The sequence below is a fragment of the Acomys russatus genome, chromosome 18 (assembly GCF_903995435.1).
Source record: "Acomys russatus chromosome 18, mAcoRus1.1, whole genome shotgun sequence".
NCBI classification, from domain to species: domain Eukaryota; kingdom Metazoa; phylum Chordata; class Mammalia; order Rodentia; family Muridae; genus Acomys; species Acomys russatus.
The window spans coordinates 61573152-61592829 of NC_067154.1; the positions used below are offsets into that span (position 1 = coordinate 61573152).

The 19678-nt window shown below is 48.3% G+C and overlaps 1 protein-coding gene across 1 annotated transcript in view; it reads left to right on the plus strand.

Moving 5' to 3' along the window:
• The window catches only part of Ubac2 (UBA domain containing 2), a 141985-nt gene that overhangs the window by 15357 nt on the left and 106950 nt on the right, over nt 1–19678 (plus strand). Inside the window, exons 2-4 of the mRNA XM_051160998.1 lie at nt 12271–12398; nt 15239–15358; nt 16671–16780. Coding sequence (XP_051016955.1) covers nt 12271–12398; nt 15239–15358; nt 16671–16780 — 358 coding nt within the window. The remainder of the gene's footprint in view (nt 1–12270; nt 12399–15238; nt 15359–16670; nt 16781–19678) is intronic.

Consider the following 19678-nt stretch of genomic DNA (forward strand, 5'->3'; position numbering starts at 1 on the left):
TGTTAGGCAGTTTCTAGCCTCTGTCTGCTCACAGACTGTGGGAGTACCAGGAGAGCACGGAGAAGCTCAGATGTAAATGGTTTCCAGCTTGATTCTCCTGTGACATTTTACCAGAGAGGCTGGCCCCTTAGATATCCAAGTTCTAAAGTCAGACTCAGGCTTCTCCATCCTGTGGACGGCTCCTTTGAAGTGGGCCACGGCAGTCTACATGGACAGTCCAGGGCTGCACACAGCCGTCTGCTTCTCTCCTCCAATGTCCTGGGGTGTCTTTGTAGCTCTGGTGTCCGCTGGCCTTACTTTTTGGGTTGACGTGCTAAGCCCTTGAATGCCTGGAACCACACCTGGCATGTTCCCAGGTGCTGTCCATAGCATTTCATGGCTGCACTGACGATTTCAGTCCTGCATAAACTGGTGTTGTTGATGGATGGTGGCCTCAGCAGGGCTTCCACAGACAGGTGATGGGCAGGCCACGTGTCTCTGTGATATGGGGGCCTGTGGGAAGAGGCTGGCACTGTTGCATAGCAACAGGGTCTCCTGAGTGTGTGCTGCTGTTCTCACATGGACTTCTTTGCTTCATGGAGCACACCTGGGCTCAGATTCTTAACACAACAACACATGGGCTGGAGAGATGGCTCAGAGATAAGACCACTGACTGCTCTTCCAGCGCTCTCAACAACCACATGGAGGCTCATGACCATCTGTAATGAGATCTGATGCCCTCTTCTGGAGTGCAGACACATGTGCAGGCAGAACATCGTGTACACAATAGATAAGTAAATCTGAAATCAACAACAACACGTTTTCTTGCCACCTACCTCAGATTTCCACATTTTGAAATTGTTTCCTTATCTTGTTCAGTTTATTGTACATGTGGAGAACTTTGTACAAGCATCTTGACTCCCATCTCAGAGTTGTGTCTTCTGCTGGAGGACTTACTGTGCTGTAACACTAGTCTCCTCACCCCTTGCCCTTTAGTGTGCTCGTGTAATGGGCAGTTGAACAGTCGCTGCTGCTTATGATTAGTGAGGGGTTGGTGTTTACGCTGTCTTCCTAATAAGTTCAAACCCAGCTAGTGTTGAGCACAGTGCTAACACCGAATACGACGCAGATGCTTGACGCCGCCATGGGCGCTTTGCAGATTTGCAGGTCTGATGTGCTTTTCTGTGGTCGGGGAGCAGCCGTGGCTGGCACTGCTGTTTCAGAACCTCCTTTTAGCTCTGTTGCCACCACCCTCAGCATTTTAGATAAATGCTCTTTTGTGTCTTGAGGGCAGGTCCTCTCCCCTGTTTCTCCCCCTAGAACCTCCTTAGTACGTTCTGCAGTTCACTTTCCTGACACACTTCACAAGTTTTGGTCAGTAACAGGTGCTAGTGGGCTGCCTTCCTGAGCCAGGCATTGTGCCTGGTAGTGTGGACACGTGTGTAAGGCGCAGGACTGAGGCAGGCGCCTGGTGTCCTTGACCTCCCAGTGTGTTAGGGACAGAAGACCATTTCTGCATGGCGCTCACATGTTTTGTTTTGTTTTGAAGCTTTTGGGATGGACGCTGTAGGAGTAGACCCTCGGGTGGGCAGTCTCACGGAGGTCTCAGTGGGGATGGTCCTCGGAGCACACACTCCTCACCCTGCAGTGCAGTCACTGAAGACACATCCTCACATCCTCCCATCCTCACAGTCTTCCCGAGAAGCCGGTGGCCTGGGAACTAAATCACAGAGGAAGCTGAAGGCTCCTCCAGCGTGCGGCTTACTGTACTTTTGTGGACTTGCACCCTTGTCTTTTTGTTTAGTCCCTTTCTCATAAAAAGTATGTGAGAAAATTTCTTGATGAGATACTACATCATCCCTTCTTAGTGGGAACCTGAGAACCTCACCAGCTAAATAGTCAGCAATGGGAAGATCATTGTGTGGTGAGCTATGGTGGCCCTTCCCTGCAAGGCTCTGAACCACACTGGGTTTTTTTTTTTTGACATGTATTTTTTCGGGGCAGATAGTTTCAGGTCGTTGCTCCCCCGTGTGTCTGCAGCTAGCTTCCTTGTAATAGTCCACAAGAGGAACAAACAAAACTTGTGGTTACTTTCTTTGGTGCTCACAAAGCAAGGCCCTCGAGCCAGCCGGTCAGAGTGTCTGCTCACTGGCGTCGCTGTATCTGTGCCCATGTGCTTTGCAGGCGCCATGCCCTGTCACAGGCACACAGCCTCGTTCCTCTCCTCAGCAGTACGTTGTATGGATCCTTGTTTTCCTCCGTACTTGGTGGCTGTCACCAGGCCTGTTGTACTGATTAGCATTATACTGCTTTCAGCATCCGCAAAACGATTTTGTTTGGAATTCTACTTCCATGTTCCCTGGGTGTGTGTCCAGGAGTGCAGTTTATGAATCATATGGTCATTCTATGCTCAAATTTTTGTGGATCAAAATTTTACTTTAAGTTTAAGATAGTAAAAATATAGAATACATTTTCTTGATAAGTATTAGGAAGAATTGTTTTTTGTAGTCAAGCAGAACTGGCTTTGTGGCCTCTTTACTACCAAGCTGTGGCCCTGGCCACGTTATTTAATCTTCCTAGTCTACTTCTTCACCAAGAGTCTGTGAGTGTTGGCCTCCTACCTCCAGCTAAGGACTCAGAGGGAGGGCAAGACCTTTGTCAGGACAGGCGCGGCCTCCTGAGCCTCCGTGGCTGACAAACAGTGGTGGCGTAGTTGGTCACACAGAGAGAAGTAGGGGATTAACCCTCCAAAGAAATCTTAGCTTTTGCCTTAGATAATTTTTGTTTTTCTTTTACTTCTGGATTAATGTGTTGCCTGTTCATTCAATTCATAGCACTCCTGTCTCCAAAGGTGAAGAGATGTCTGTCAAAGAAACGACTTGCTCTGCCCCGCTCAATACTAGTTTTCTCTGTGTAGCCCTGGCTGTCCTGGACTCACTTTGTAGACCAGGCTGGCCTTGAACTCACAGAGATCCACCTGCCGCCTCTGCCTCCAGAGTGCTGGGATTACCGGTGCGTGCTAACACGCCCTACGTGTTTTAAAAGGCATTTGTTTCCTGTATGGGCTCTTATGTGGGAACTGCTTCCTGACCCCATTCTCAGACAGGAAGTTTGCTAGTGACTAGCCTGAGCTCTGAGCACGAGGATGGGGTGAACTTTCCCTTGCATGAATAACTGGGGAAAAGTTAATTTACCATTAAAATAGATTGGTGTAAAAAGCAGAATATCTCACAAACACCTCATGATTGTCATTGTTAGTGTTTTGATAGATGCTTTACAAATCATCTCTTTATGTGCTGTTTTTAAAGTATTTTATGGTAATGCCACTGACTACTTTTAGGAACATCTTTCTAAGGTGCAAAGTGTTTTTATACCAGCTGTTTTTTAGTGTTGAATGTTACTCCATTTTACATGTAGACCATAATTTAATTCTCTCATTTTCATTTTGGGCATTTATTTATATATATTGTTTTCACAGTAATACAGGGGATGCCAGGAGAGCACCTTTGTAACAAATAAAATAAAAGTCTTGGTGCATATCCGTGATGATAATTACTGTGGCCTGAGTCCCCAGTGTTGGTGTTATGTATGTGTGTGTGTGAGGGTGTGTGTGTGTGTGTGTGTATATTTGAGAGAGAAACTGTGTATGAAACTGTATGTAAGGGAGTGTATGCGTATGAGACTGTGGGGGGGGGCAGGGAGAGAAGACAAACGAATGGATGAATTTGGGTGAGAATGTGTGAGTTTTCCACCACAGTGGCAGGTGCCTGGGAAGAACAATTTTGGTGAGGAAAGATGTACTCCAGATTGTGGTTTTAAAATCGTGAGCCCATGCTAAGCTGGTTCCATCACCTTTAGGGCTGTGTGAGGCAGAAGGTTGCTTCATGGCAGCCAGGAATGATGGCTGGAGGATGGAGGGACAGAGGCATAAAGAGAGGGCTCAGGGATAAGGGGGGCAGGGAGGGAGGGAGGGAGGGAGGGAATAGAGAAGGAACTGCACAAGGGCACACGTGTGAAGCAGGCTGTTCACTCTGAGTCAGTCCCGTGGCGTGTTGGTTCCACCATCATCCAGGCACCTTGCAGTGCTGCTCTGGGGACCAGGCTTTCAGCAGCCTTTGGGGGCATTTCATAGTGACAACCACCACTATACATCTTAGTTTGATAATCTCAGCATTTGCCCATCACACGGTTACACTTTCCACAGACTGTACTGTTTTTGCTGTCTCCATTCAAACTTGCATTGAGTTGTTACTGATAAAGTACCAGCTGTAGAGGAATGTTAATTCAGAACATGGCTGTTATGGCAAGAGATCACATCCAAAGACCTTCTCTGTGATTCAGCTGGAATACAAACACACCTTTAATCAAGGAGACAGAGACAAACAGATCTGAGTTCAAGGTCAGCCTAGGATAGAGCTAGTATCAGGTAAAGAAAAGCTTAGATTTCCACTGCACCATCAAAAAAAAAAAAAAAAGAAAAGAAAAAGAAAAGCTTAGGTCCAGGTGTGGTGCTACGTGCCTTTAATTCCAAATGAAGGTAAAGTTAGTTTGTAGAAGGAAGCACTCATGTTTGAAAGTGACGTCTATTGAGTGGCAGAAAAGGTGACAAATCAGAGAAGATTTGACAGAACAGGGTAGGCCCAACTCTCACAAGAAGAGAGAGGAAAGGGAAGCTACTTAAGAGGCAGTTTTACAGAGAGAGGAGGCAGTATTACAAGGACAGTAAAGCAGAGATAGGTTTCAGAGAGAGAGAGAACTCAGGTGAAGATAGAACAAACCAGAAAATGAGAAGAAGCCAGAAGATCAGAGCAGATCGCTGAGTTAGTTTGAGGCCAAGCAGAGCAATTCTGGCCAAGAAAGAAGCCAGATTAAATAAGTCAACTGGGAGAGGAGTTTGAGCCAGAACAGCTGAGTGGAACCAGCCAGGCCAGAGCTCAGAAAGAACAAGTGAGGGTGAGCTCATTAAGCAGTAAGTCTCGGAGGCTAAAATATTCTCTACCTAGGTTAGATTGTACAGAGGCTAGAAGTTTCCAGGGCTAGGTCTAGGTTAGCAGAAGGAGGTAGTGAGCCGCTCAGACAACAAATGAGCCAGGAGAATAAAACTGCTTTTACAACCAGTGTGATTTGTTAGTGCTTTTTGTGACAGTGTATATGTCTTTCACTTAATCAGCTGCAGGACTGTGGGGCTGTATGGTAGTATAACAGGATATGGTTGTTAGTACCAGATTGCTGGATTGGAGGCTTGGTTCTGCCTGTCATCACTCACGAGGCTTATCTTGTCCGTGTGCTCAGCTCATTCCGTCTGTCCCTGGAGTGCTATTTGGCATAAGCTTCTGACTACACTTGCTTCCCCCCAATAAGGTTTTTTCCACCTTCACCCCGAGGCCAGTCTAGATTTTTGAAGATTGGAAGTTGGTGGGTTAAAAAAAGCAGTCCTGCTCTAACAAAGGACCCAGGTTCAAATCCCTGGACCCACATGCCAGCTCACATCTGTCTGTAACTCCATGATCTGACACCCTCACACAGACACACATGCAGGCAAAACACCAATGTATAAAAATAAATAGATGTCTAAAAAAAAGCACTCTTCTCCCTTCCTTGGGGGGGGGGGGGGTAGGTAGCTGCAGATACATTTAGCAGACTTCTTAGAAAGTCCTAGCTGATCTATCAGGTTGGTGGGAGTCAACCTGACAACGTAGCCTTAAAACATTATTTCTCTCAGAGAGTTCTGTACAGTGTGCTTTGGTCATAACCGCCTCCCAGCTCTTCCCAGGCCCACCTCCTCTTCCCTCCCCGCCCAGCTCTATGACTTTCTACAAACAGCAACAATAAAACTCTCAAGATAGTTTGTGCAGCCCAGATATGCCTGGACACATGGTTCTCTACTGGAGTATGACCCATGTACCAGGGGCTGCACTTACGGAGAGAACTTCCCTCGCAGCAGCTAGCAGCTGTCAGCTAGCTGCACTGTTAGGGCTGCGGCTGTGTGCTCAGTTCCTCTCTCCAGTCCTGGGAGTTGGCCCACTTGGGTCTGCCTGGCTCCGCCTGGGCCCGCCTGATGTGGTTTCTTTGTAGCTGTCACCCCTTGCCTTTCACAGTCTTTCCACCCCCTCCTCCTCAGGAGGGTATGTATGAGGGAGCAGGGCTGAGCAGTCTACGGCCTTTACTCTGTATCTGGGCTAGTTGAGAGCTTTGAGTTGATTACTCTCTATTGCTAGTGGAAGCTTCTCTGAGGAGGGTTGAGAGAGACACTGATCTGAAGAGGATGTGCAGGAGCCGGCTAGTGTTCTCTGTGTGGACTTCGCTCTCTCCCCTTCGCTGCTCTCCACGTTGCTGCAAACACCACCTCCCTGTAAGCCTCTGTCTTGCCTGTCCTTGCAGAGGTGCCCAAGCAAGGCGTTTGCCGTCCTGCCAAGGAACATACTCTCTAGACCTCATTTTTCTTAAGTGCTTATTTGAAGAGGGTTGTGCCTGCTTCACAGTTATTTTGAGGATTAAACCATGGAATTCTTTTATTTACCATCAACGGCACTGAAAGGCGCTGTGTGCCAAGTGGTGTTTGAGGTGCGGGGACAGAGGGGCGAGTGAGCGAGACGCGCGGGAATGCTTCTGCCCTCACAGGCCTTGAGCTTCCGTGAGGAAGACAGGGGCTGAAGGAATGCTTTGACGAGTGAAGGGTGCTGTGTGGCTGGTCGGGCAGGATGAGGTGCTGAGAGAGGCACCAGAGGAAGCTCTGGGCCTGAGAAGAACACCTTGGAGAGATGGGGTGAGAGTGCCAGAGGCCCTGCTGCGGAAATGAACGCCAGCAGCAAATCCTGAGGTGGACAGCGGCTAGCGGGCGCTGTAGTGCAGGAGGTGGTGGGACAGGGCAAGAGAGGTTTTTTTTCTTTTTAACATATTGTATTTTATTTAAACTTTATTTTTTTAAGTTATAATTATGGCATCCCCCCTCCAAATTCTCCCGTGTGTCCCACATCTCCCTCCCCTTCCAGATTCATGGCCTTTTTTCTTTAATTGTCGTTACATAGTTGTGAAAATCATCACGTGGTACATTTTCCTTTAACCCATTAAAACGGTAGATTACATTGGTTAGGGTATATTCCCACCTGTCCTGGTTAAAATTGAAATGGTTATACAAAAAGAATAAATTATTTCGGTGAGTATTTTGTTTGTTTTTGTGGTGTGGGAGTGTTACGCTATGCATGCATGTGGGGGTCAGAGCAGCACTTTGTGGAGTTGGCTCTCCTTTCATCTTTAGTTCCCTGTGTGGTTTTTTTGTCTGCATGTGTCTGTGCCGCAGGCACGCAGGGCCCCCGGAGGCCAGCAGAGGGAGCTGGGGATGCTGGTGAGCTACTCCATGGGTGCTGGGAACCAAATCCAGGTCCTCTACCGGTGCTGCCGTGTTCCCACCCGCTGAGCCCGCCTTACTCATGTTCAAGTGCACATGCTGGCAGTATGAGGCCTGTGCATGTTGTGTGTAAAACGTCCAGAACTCTTTCACCCTCAGAGCTGTAACTGTCATTAAGCAACTCCCTAGTGCCAGCTGCTTTTGGCAACCACCATTTTACTTTCTGATTTTATAATTTCACTGTTCTAGATGCCTCATAGAAAGAGAATCATGGGATATTTGTCTTTCTGTGACAGGCCTATTCCTTTAGCTCAGTCTTCACTGAGACCGTAACGCGGGTCAGAATTGCTTTCCCTCTCTCGGCTGCGTGAAGTCATGTTGTATGTGTGGCAGCTTGTTTCTGTTTCATAAGGGACAACTGGATAGGAACCCGAGTTCCTGTTCTCCACACAGCCCTGCCGTCTAACAAACATCCACTGACTGACACCCTTTGGGAATCCTTCGCTGCTGCAGCCATGAGCATGCCAGACTCAGCCGCTGCTGCTGTGAGCCTGTGCTCTAGTGGAGCTGAGCTGGGAACTAACGAAGAAACACTGTTGGGTCCCAGCCCCTGGAAAAAATCGAATCAGGGTTCACCTGAAAGAGGGAGTGGGGATTGAAAGTAGGATACAGAGACGCGAGAAATAACGAATCAAGTCAGGACATTTCTGATCAAGATTCACTTATTGCCGACTAGCAGGAACATATATAGGGCAAGGTCAATAGGATCTATTCTTATCTCACTCACCCTGGCCCTCGGGCAAGAATGCAGTAGCCTAAATCGCTCCCTGTAGAACTTCCTAGTTCTCTGCATAGTTCCTTGTAAGAACTTCCTAGATCCTCTGGGTGGTTCCAAGTTGAGACTTCTCTACTTCTTTCAAAGGTAAATAGTCCAAGGATAGCCTAGAACACAAGACCTCGTGGTGAGGCAAAGGCCAGTAACTTGAAGGTCACAGCATACAGCCTAAGCACAAAATTTCTGACACGGCAGGATTTGGCACAGGTCCCCACAAAACACATTGGCTTGCTTGCTTGCTTGCTTTCTTTCTTTCTTTCTTTCTTTCTTTCTTTCTTTCTTTCTTTCTTTCTGTTTTTCGAGACAGTGTTTCTCTGTATATCCTTGGCTGTCCCAGACTCACACTCTGTAGACCAGGCTGGCCTCAAACTCAAAGCGATCCGCCTGCCTCTGCTTCCCGAGTGCTGGGATTAAAGGTGTGTGCCACCACACCTGTCTAGAAACACATTTCTTTTAAAACTGAAGTATGCCTTTAGAGTTTGAGATATCTTAGGATATTTGGCAGCATTTCTTTTCTTTTTTCTTTTTCTTTGTCATGTCAGATGAAATAGCCCACCTGACAGCCCACTCAAATCACAGAGCTGGTGCACTAAGTCCACTTTTAGATGCTGTATAAAACTGTCAGGCAGATGCAACAGGTTATCATGGGATGGCTGCAGAATCGAGCAATTGCCCAGCAGCCCCCGTTCCTCGCTCTGTGGTTGAGTGTCACTGTGTGTTACCTGGACCGTCCTCACAGCTTCCTGACGGAACTCCTCTTGTAGACTTGTCTTCGCGGTTCAGGTGGTCATGTAACAGGCATGGCGTTAGCCTTCTACCTAACCGCCTTTGCCCACGTGGACACCTGCCACGCTTAGGGAGGCCTCCAGCCTCTGCTGGCCGCTCCCCGCTTCTTTGACCTTTCAGCGTGCAGGTGGTCCCGGTGCCTATTGAGTGTGGCTTTTCTTAGAGCACATGTGCTTCATTTTCCTTCCCCAAGACCTGCAGGGCCTACAAGCTAAGGGCTCTGTTCAGATTCCCCCCCCGCCCCCGTCCCCCCGAGAAAGGTTGTCCCTAGCACACACCTTTAATCCCAGCACTCGGGAGGCAGAGGCAGGTGGATCTCTGTGGTCTACAAAAGCATGTCCAGGACAGCCAGGACTGTTAGACAGAGAAACCCTGTCTCGAAAACCCTAAAAGAAAAAAAAAAATATCTAGTTGGATTAGGGAGACAACCGAGGTACCTCAGTCATTGGCAGAGTGACTGGGGGAGGAGACAGCATGAAAGTTGGCAGCAACGTTGGCATCGCTGGGCAGAGAAGTGTGCCAGGGTAGGACCCGGGACCAGGATAGGCAGCTCAGCTGTTGGTTGAGTTGCTCAGGAGGCCACAAGGCAGGCATGGCTGTCTGTCACAGGGCTAGGTGACAGGGGAGGAGGAACAGCTGTCCTTCATGGTGTCCCTGCACCACTGCCTTCCCTCTCTGGCCCTGTCGCTCACCTGGAGTAGGAGAGAGGCCCACCCACCAGTGGGCTGATGTGGAGAAGTGGGTTTGCTCGCTCTTCATTCAGCTTTTTTAGGGAGTGTGGGGAGGAGCAGGGCTGCTGGGTGAGGGTCCCACCTGACACTCCACTTTGCAGGCAAATGGAGCTAAGAGACTTCTGTGGCTGAAGGCGGTGCCCTTGTGTCCTGCTGAGGCCCTGGGTAGTAGGGTGCCCTGGGAGGTTTGGGATCTGGAAAGCCTTGGTGAGAGAGTGCAACACTGTGTGGTAGTTCTGGTATAGATGTGTGCATGCCCTAACCCAGGAGGAAACAGGTGGGCTATCTCTGTGTGCTGCACAAGTGCTGTGACCACAACACCAACTGTAGTGGGCAAGTCCACCTGCAGGGGATTTCTTGTGAAAAAGACAGCAAGTCTGAAAGGGTCCCTCAGTGGTGCCTCTGGCCTTGCCGTTTGTCCCGGGGCGCTTGCTCTGTTCCTGGCATGTTGGGTCCCTTCTGATGTCCTTCACATCCTTGGGAAGTCAGAACTGGGGGGACCCTGAGTGCTACAGAGCTGGGGACACTGCTTAGGCTGCGGGGGAAAGTGAAACGTCATTTCCCGCACAGGGCTGGAAACCACTATGTGGAGAAGTAGTTAGGTGCACAGTAGGGTTTCGTCAACAGATCCACAGAGCAGGGGTTGGGCAGTGGGGTCTAGAAGCAGGCGGGCCGAGAGTGTGGAGGTTTGGGGGGCAAGGGTGGCGTTGTAATGTTCCCCAGGAGGTAGTGGGAAGTAGGAGTGTTCACGCGTTATGTGCAGGCGCCCGGGCACTGCAGGCCCATACAAATGGCAGGGCTAGTTGAAACCATGCAAAAATATGTGTTGTCTTTATGATTTTGGGGGTGGGTTGAGACACGGTTTCTCTGTGTAGCCCTGGATGTTCTAGAATCCACTTTGTAGACCAGGCTGGCCTCGTACTCCACGTGCCTCTGCCTCCTGAGTGCTGGGATTAAAGGTGTGCGCCACCGTGTCCGGCCTGTCTGTATGACCTTAAAGTTCTTTGTTGAGAGCTGGCTCAGTGAGTAAAGTACTTGCTACACAAGATAAAGATCCTTGGTGCCCGTGGGAGAGCTAGGGGTGTGTGTGTGTGTGTGTGTGTGTGTGTGTGTGTGTGTGTGTGTGTGTGTGTGTGTGTGTGTGTGTGTGTGTGTGTGTGTGTGTGTGTGTGTGTGTGTGTGTGTATGTGTATGTGTAGGGGTGCGGGAGCTGCCACTGTAACTCCAGGCCAGGGCTAGAGGCAGCTGGATCCTGGGGGTGTGTTAGGCAGCTGTCTAGCCCAGACAGCAAGCTCCAGGTCCAGCGAGACCCTGTGTGGCCGAACAATAGAGAGGACAGGTGGGGAAGGGCACCTTCACACACATGTACGCCACACACATGCACACACATGTACGCCACACACATGCACACACATGTACGCCACACACATGCACACACATGTACGCCACACACATGCACACACATGTACGCCACACACAATTTGTTGTTGAAATATATATAAAAGATATATATATATATTATATCTTAGTTTTGTTTTATTTTTCAATACAGGGTTTCTCTGTGTAGCCCTGGCTGTCCTTGAACTCACTCTGTAGACCAGGCTGGCCTCGCACTCTCATAGGTTCATCTGCCTGCCTCTGCCTCCCGAGTGCTGGGACTAAAGGTGTGCACTACCGTGCTCGGTGAATACCTATTTGTTTAATTTTAAGAACTCTTCTGTGCTCGTGAGACGGCTCTGCCACTGAAGGCTCCTGCCGCCAAGTCTGACCCCCCACAGGCTGTCTTCTGCCCTCCACACGTGCAGTGTGCACACGCCTGCTCTTTATCGTTTCACACACCACAGCTTACGAAAACATTAGAGGCGTCACGTGCTGACGTGCATCGGATGTGCTTTGCTTCTTTGCAGAAATGCTGAGTGCCATGAGAAGTGCTGCTCTGTGGCTACATGTTATACACGGAACATGTTACATATTTTATAAGAACTTGTGAACTGCTGCACGCTCGAGTGTGGCTGAGTTTCCAGTGTTTCTCATTGCATGTGATGTCAGTGTCACACATGCCTCAGGGTCATCATGTGAGGACTTTTACCCGCACCATGTCTTCTGGGGTGTCTCAGTCCTCGTTACCACAGGCACATGTTGGCTGCCTGTAACCTCAGTAACAAGTGATCCCAGATTTGATGGCCACGTAGGATAAGGTAGAGGTCCATGAGCCTGCGTGGAAAACTTGACTAGGTTCTTCCTGTTCACTGTGGAAAACCTCAGGAAGCCACCACAGCCAGCATCATTATCACTAACCCCTTACAATCTTTACAAACCAGTGTGTGACCCCAGTCATCCCCAGACACTGACTGGGGAATCTGCTGTCTGGGGGCGCCACGGTATTTCCTGCATTGGCTTCTGTGAGAGCCAGCTGCAGCGAGGCCGGTCCAGAGCCTCGCCTGTCTCCTATGGTCTTTGGTTGTTACCGCTGACATAAGAGCTAAAGGCCAGCGCTGCAAGACTTAGTCCTCGTTTTCACTAAAACCAGCCAGCTTTGGCTTGTGGTATGTTTGTCTTGTCATTCTGAACACGGCTCTCTTCCTCCCTAGACAAGGCTCCTCTGTCGAAGGGCCTCCTGCTGGTCCCCAGTGCCCTGTCCCTCCTGCTGACCCTCCTGCTGCCGCACTGCCAGAAGTTCTTCCTGTATGACCTCCATGCCGTCAAGAACGACTTCCAGGTAGGCACACTGCTGCTCTGGCCTCCGCAAGGACAGGGCATGTTTTTCTAGACTTGCCTTTTCTTCCTACAATTCGTTAGTTTCTCAAAATCCCTCAGGTTTCCAAAATAGTGTTTTGAGGTTTTTCTTTAAGAATATGCTCACAGTTTTATTATATCTACTGGCTCCATCGCGCTCCAACTCCTCCCAGACCCACGCGCAGCATGTCCTTCTCCTAACTTCCTCTCTGCCTCCTGATTGAGTCCAATTACTGATGCCTGTCTGCTTATGGATGTATGCAAAATGGCCCGTCCACCCGGCCTCCTCGCACCTCTAAAGAGAACTAGTGCCTCCTGGCTCAGTGGCCATCAGCTGCTATCATCTCCTTGGCTAGGGGCGGAGCCTCACCCCTCCTCTCCCAGGGGCGGGGCTTCACCTGCCCTCTCCTAAACAAGCCAGAATGTTGACTGGCTTGATGTTGTGTAGGTCTGGCTCAGGCCACCACAGCTGATGAGTTGACCAGTGCAGTAGCCTCGACGTGTCCAGGAGACACAGCTTCACAGCAGTGTCCCCCAACTCCTGGCTCTACCCATCTTCCCATTCCCTCCTGAGCTGAGCACAAAGCCCCTAGGTTTGTGAGACGTGTTATGAACACTGCATTGACAGGCACATTTCTAGCAGCAGGTTATAATGGAGAAAGTGCTGCGTTTCCTTCTCTCAACTCGTCAGTTTCTAGTTCAGATTTTATTCATGGAAATGAAATTCATAAGTTGAAGAGATTTTTGGGCTAGCGTGATGGCTTTGCCACCAAGTCTGTGAACCTGGGTTTGATTCCAGGACCACATGGTGGGAGGAGAGAACCCACTGCCACAAACTGTCTTCTGACCCATGTTAATTTTGTTGTTGCCAGCACATTTAACATTTTCAGAGCCCTTTCTCAGTCTGCGTATGTGAGGAGCTGGTTTACGCTCGCTCATCTGTAACACGCTCTGAAGTGATGCTTCTACGCAGGGCACTTGAACCAGGAGGAATAGTTTTGCTTTCAGGATTGATGAGTAGATCTTGTGTGGGCATCACAATGTTAGCACCAGCTGTGCTGGGTGCCCAGGCAGCTCCCTTTGTCCCCCTGAGCTTAGACCTCGTTGTCGTGATGTCACTGGTACCATTGCTTACGTTGGATTCACTGAGATCCTGTGATTGACGGAGTTCTGAATACACAATTCACTGCATGTTAGTAATTGTAAAGTCCTCAGATTTCCCTGGTAGTGGGCAGGGAGCGTTGACCGGTGTGGACTGGGTGGACAGCTTGGAGCTGTCTCTTAGCCGTTCTGCAGTGATGGTAGGCATCGTCCTGTTATGTAGTTTGAGCTTGAGTGCCCAGCCTTCTGAGCCACTCACCCTCTGATGTCTGTGCTGGCCTAGAGCTGCAGTGTGGTTCTGGTCCTGTAGTACATCTGAGGGCTCTGTGGCATTGCTACCTGTGATGATATCTGGTTCTGTTGTGCATCTGAGGGCTCTGTGGCATTGCTACCTGTGATGATACCTGGTCCTGTTGTGCATCTGAGGGCTCTGTGGCATTGCTACCTGTGATGATATCTGGTCCTGTTGTGCATCTGAGGGCTCTGTGGCATTGCTGCCTGTGACGGCATTCCTGCCTGAACATGGACCTTCTCTTCTGCACGAGTCCTTAGGTCAGTCTTGGACTGTGAAACTGGAGTGTGCCGGAGACAGAAGCTCTGTCTGGCGTCTGGCATGGCGCACAGATACCTGGGAGCTTTTTCGTATGTGCTGTGTTTTGTTTGGCAGAGGAAGAGGCTCTGACTTGAAGTACTCCACCACATCGCCCTGTACTTACAATAGCCAACATGGTAAATCTCATCTTACGTGTCACAGCAATTGGAAGGGAGCAAGGGTTGCTTTCTTCTGAATGAGGGAATGAAATTCTAGTGTCTCCTAGGTGTGATTAGGGTCATCCACATTTGCAAAATGTTCAATACTCAAAATAGGCCTTTGAGAAGTAGGGTTTTCATTATGCAGTTCACGGTTCTCACCCTGCCAGAAGACGAACTTTCAAAGCAGATCCTCAGAGCCGCCGTGCGTGTGGTTCTTGGGTGACTGAGGTCAGAAATTATATTTTTGAATTTTACCCAGATTGTCAGATACAGATTTGCTTTTAAATTCAGTAGTATAAAATGAGCATTTGTTAGCCTTTGATTTCAGCTGGTTGTGTCTGAGTGTGTGAATGTGTCCTACTAAACACGCCCTCTTTTACAATTATTCACTTAATTTTTGTGTGGGTGTGGTCCTGGTGAGCATGCCTGGTGCCTCATGTGTGGAGGTCAGAGGTCAGCTCTGTGGAGTCAGTCGTCTCTGTCCACCAAGGCATGGGTCCTGGGGCCTGAACTCATGGCCTCAGGCTTGGCAACAGGTGTCCCGACTGCTGAGGGTTTTACCAGGACATTTCTGTTGCCTTAACAAGATGCATCTATTATAATAGCTGGAGGGACTTCTTGCGGTCATAGGGATGGGTATCCAGGATGGGGCTCTGTCTTGCTGTGCCTTGGCGTGTAAACAGTGACCTCCAAGAGCCTGTGCAGGCCTCACTTACCCGAAGTTCCGTGTTAACCCTGAGCAGGCCTCACTCACTGATGTTCCGTGTTAACCCTGAGCAGGCCTCACTCACTGATGTTCCGTGTTAACCCTGAGCAGGCCTCACTCACTGATGTTCCGTGTTAACGCTGTGCAGGCCTCACTCACTGATGTTCCGTGTTAACCCTGAGCAGGCCTCACTCACTGATGTTCCGTGTTAACCCTGAGCAGGCCTCACTCACTCACTGATGTTCCGGGTGGACCCTGTGCAGGTTTGGAGGCTCATATGCGGAAGGATGGTCTGTGTGGACTTGAAGGACACTTTCTGCAGCAGTCTTCTCATTTACAACTTCAGGATATTTGAAAGAAGATACGGAAGCAGGAAGTTTGCTGTAAGTTACTCATTGCTTTAACCTTTTCTCCTGAGATCACAGAATGAAATGACAAGTTGTCTGTATTCCTTATTTGCACATTTGGTACCTCCTCGGATGCCTGAGTGCACTTTACCACCCAGCTACATCTCCAGCCCTTACATTTTATTTTTTAAACTTTGAAGTAAAGTCTTGCCTCCTTACCCAGGCTGGCCTCTGGGATTACAGGTGCTGGGCCCTATTTAAAAATGCCTTCCATTTTTAAAACCTCAGAATATTATTTATAATTATCTCTTTTTTTTTTGTTTGTTTGTTTTTTTGTTTTTCGAGACAGGGTCTCTCTGTGTAGCCTTGGCTGTCCTGGACTCACTTTGTAGACCAGGCTGGCCTCGAACTCACAGCGATCCGCCTGCCTCTGCCTCCCGAGTGCTGGGATTAAAGGCATGCGCCACCACGCCCGGCTTATAATTATCTCTTAAGTTACATGATTCTAGATCTGATTTGTGGCTTGGACATTAACCAAAGGGAAAAAAATTAAATTTAAGCCAATAGCATTATAAAATAGTAAAACAATGATAATGGTAATACAGGATATTAAGTGCATGCTGGTAATACTTTTTTTTTTTGAGACAGGGTTTCTCTGTGTAGTCCTTGGTTGTCCTGACTTGCTTTTGTAGACCAGACTGGCCTCGAACTCACAGGGATGATTATAATTGTAAAAGAGGGCATGTCTAGTGGACACATTCACACACTCAGACACAACCAGCTGAAATCAAGGGCTAACAAGTGCTCATTTTATACTACTGAATTTAAAAGCAAATCTGTATCTGACAATCTGGGTAAAATTCAAAAATATAATTTCTGACCTCAGTCACCCAAGAACCACACGCACAGCAGCTCTGAGGATCTGCTGGTGGATGTCTCCGCCTGACTCTGCCTCCCAAGCCTGGGGTTAAAGGCGTGTGCCAGCACACCTGCCTGGGAATAAAAATTTTAATTAGAACTTTAGCTAATAGAATTTTGGCCGTTTATTTGGCTCAGTGGTGTGTGTGCTACTTCCTAGCAGTGTGTTTCAATTAAATTTTATTCAACATATCCAGAAGTTCTAGAAACTAATATACGCGGACAAGTGCGGTTTATTTCCCAATTTTGAAAAATAACAAAAACAAATAGTATAAGAATACGCTTGTGTATGTAATGTGTATGTGCATATTGGTGCACACCTTATGTGTAAGCTGTACAAGCTGTACTCACACCCACCAGCTCATACTGACTAAGTAACTGTTACTTACTTTTAGGCAACTCATTTTCTGTTTTTCGTTTTATCTTTTAGTCCTTCTTGCTGGGTTCCTGGGTGTTGTCAGCCTTGTTTGACTTGGTCCTTGTGGAAGCCGTGCAGTATTCATTTGGTGTCACTGTGGCCAGTGATTTACCTTCTGGATTGTAAGTAGCTCGTACTTATTTATTCGGGATTCTTAAATCTATTTGAAATACACTACCATTCAAAAACTTTCACCAAAAGTCTTTTACGCTGGCCACATCTTTAGCCCAGGCACCAGGCAGCAGAGGCAGCTGCATCTCTGATTTCAAGGCCAGCCAGTGCTACATAGTGAGTGTGATTCTGCCTTTGAGAGAGAGAGGGAGGGAGGGAGGGAAGGAGAGAGAGATTTTATGCTTTCAGCTATAGTAAGTATGTCTGTAAAGAAAATCGAGCATATACTGACATATCCTTATGCTCTTAAACTAATTAATGTCACAGTAATTTTCCTCTTTCTTTCAACCCCAAAATTATTCTACAGTTTTTGTTTGCTTGAGACAGTGTCTCATTTGTAGCCCAGGCTGGTCTCTAATTGAAGATTATTCTGCCTCAGACTCTCTAGGTCCTGCCACGGGAAGCCCGCAGCGAATTCCTTAAGATTGAATTTGTTTGTGTATTTTTATAGTGATACTTTGATGTTTTAATTTAATTTTATGAGCTAATTAAACACAAAAATCAAATTTAATCAGATAACAAAATCTGATTACAAAATAAATGTCCTGAAGTTGGGTTTCTGAAGAAATTTTTAGGTTATTGTTTCTATACTTTGACCAGAGATAGAGCAGTCAGTGTGCAGGTGACAGCTTTGTGCTTCCCACAGTCACAGCCAGCTCACCTGTGCTCCCGTGAGGCTCCTTAAAGTCAGCCTGTCGGCAGTGAAGTGACTGCACGCAGAGTGGTCAGCACATGGGAAGGAGTGAAGAACATGACTCCACGATGGAGCCACACAGTGTTGTGGAATAGAGAAACTGGGTGTTTGAAATAATGTGCACGCGAACTTTTGCCTTGTTCTAGTTCTACTGTGTGGGTTTGAGAACTGTTAGGTATGTTAGCTTCCTTGATTCTAAAGTACACTGGATCTCTGCTTTAAATATACAACTAGTGCTAGGTTGTGAGTGCTGACCTTCAGCTGTTGGAGTAACGTGGAGATACAGGGTCCCACGCCATCGCTGCTGTACAGCCTTGTGAGTCATGGGTGTGTTAGCATCGCAGGCTAGGGAGTGTAGGCTTGTGCTCCTGTGAGCGGGTGTAGACCTGGGAGTGTGGGCGTGTGCCCCTGTGAGCGGGTGTGGACCTGGGAGTGTGGGCGTGTGCCCCTGTTAGCGGGTGTAGACCCGGGAGTGTGGGCGTGTGCCCCTGTGAGCGGGTGCAGACCCAGAGAAGGATTCTTGTGCTAACAGTATCTCGGAGACACTCATTTCTCTCAGAGTAGTTCTCATCAGGCCAGTTCTTGCTGGTTCTCGACAAGGGCTACTGAGTTCTGGGGTCACATGTGTGTTAGAGTAAGAATGAGGCTGGATAACAGCAGTACAACCAGCCAGGGGTCCCTGGCCCTCATATATGGTGGGAAGAGAAAGATGAGGTATCGTATGACCCCATCTGTGTGCTGTGGCCTGTGCTTGTGTGCATGCACACTCACACACTTATATTCACATACACACTTACATACACACACATACACATACATATACAGACACATACTCAGACTCTCTTACACACACTTACTCAACACATTTTCACATGGCCAGCACACTCATACACTCACATATGCACACACACACACTGTACAGACTTTGTCTCTTGCACACAGTCACACAGTCTTACACACACACATTCTCATACACATTCTCTCTCTCTCTCACACACACATTCACACACACACACACACACACATGCGCACACACTAAACATCCCTGTTAAAGAATGGAAACATGGAGCTGGAGAGATGCTCAGGGGTGAGGGGCACCGGCTGCTCTTCCAGAGGACCGGGCTTGAGTTCCCAGCACCCACATGGTGGCTCACAACTGTCTGTAACTCCAGTTCCAGTAAATCTGACATCCTCACACAGGCATATATTTGGGCAAAACACTAATGGATGTAAAAATAAACCATTAAAAAATACTTTTTGCAACGAGAGGAAAAAAAAAAAAAGACAAAAATAAATAAATAAATAAAATAACCGTCACAGCTGTGCTAGAATTAAAAACAAAGCCCCAAACCCCAAACCTGTGAACTCTTCGTTTCCTTTTAAATAAGGGCCAGACTCTGCTAGTGCCGCCTGGAACGGTGGGAGGGTCTCAGCTGTGCCACTTGCTAGTTTGTGACATGTTGCAGGCGCTCGGTTTCTGTCTGACCGTCACTCCTGGGTTGGAGGTGATCTCCTGCACGGGCCCCTGATGGGCTAGCCAGGCTCTGTCACAGCTGCTCACAGCAGCCACCCTGCTTTTGGGTCCCTTCTGTCCCTGAGCTCCTGTAATCTGACGCTGGGCTTCTTTCAGCCTCTCCTGACAGCGTGCTCCTGCCTACTGTCTCTTGGCCTTCAGCAGAATTGCCCCACCTCTTGTGTGGGTCACAGTAAACGGTTCCCTAATTCAGCTCATGTTTATTGCTTACATTTCTTTTCACATCCTAGCATTCGAGTCACTGACCTTCTGAGCTGCTGCCCTGGTCTTTAAGAAGGAGCCTAGTTCTATTGTGTATTTGGTCCACTCAGAGACACGGGAGCTCCAGTTAGACCCTAAGGCAGGTTGCTGACCTCTGCGTAGGTTGGTGTGTGCTTTTTGTAGTGCTCTATGCAGACACTGCACCCGACTTCTAATGCACGCTCACAACTTCTTTCAACTAAGAAAGGCCCCATTGTTTCCATAGAGCCACATTAGAAGCTAAGTATGTTAGCCTGGTGACCTGTGCCTGACACAGTTGCCCTAGTAGACCCATTGTTGATGAGTTGTTAGTATGTGCATATGGGTGTTTGTTTTCCAGAACAGTTGAATTTGAACTTTTTCATATGTTAGAGTGTGTTG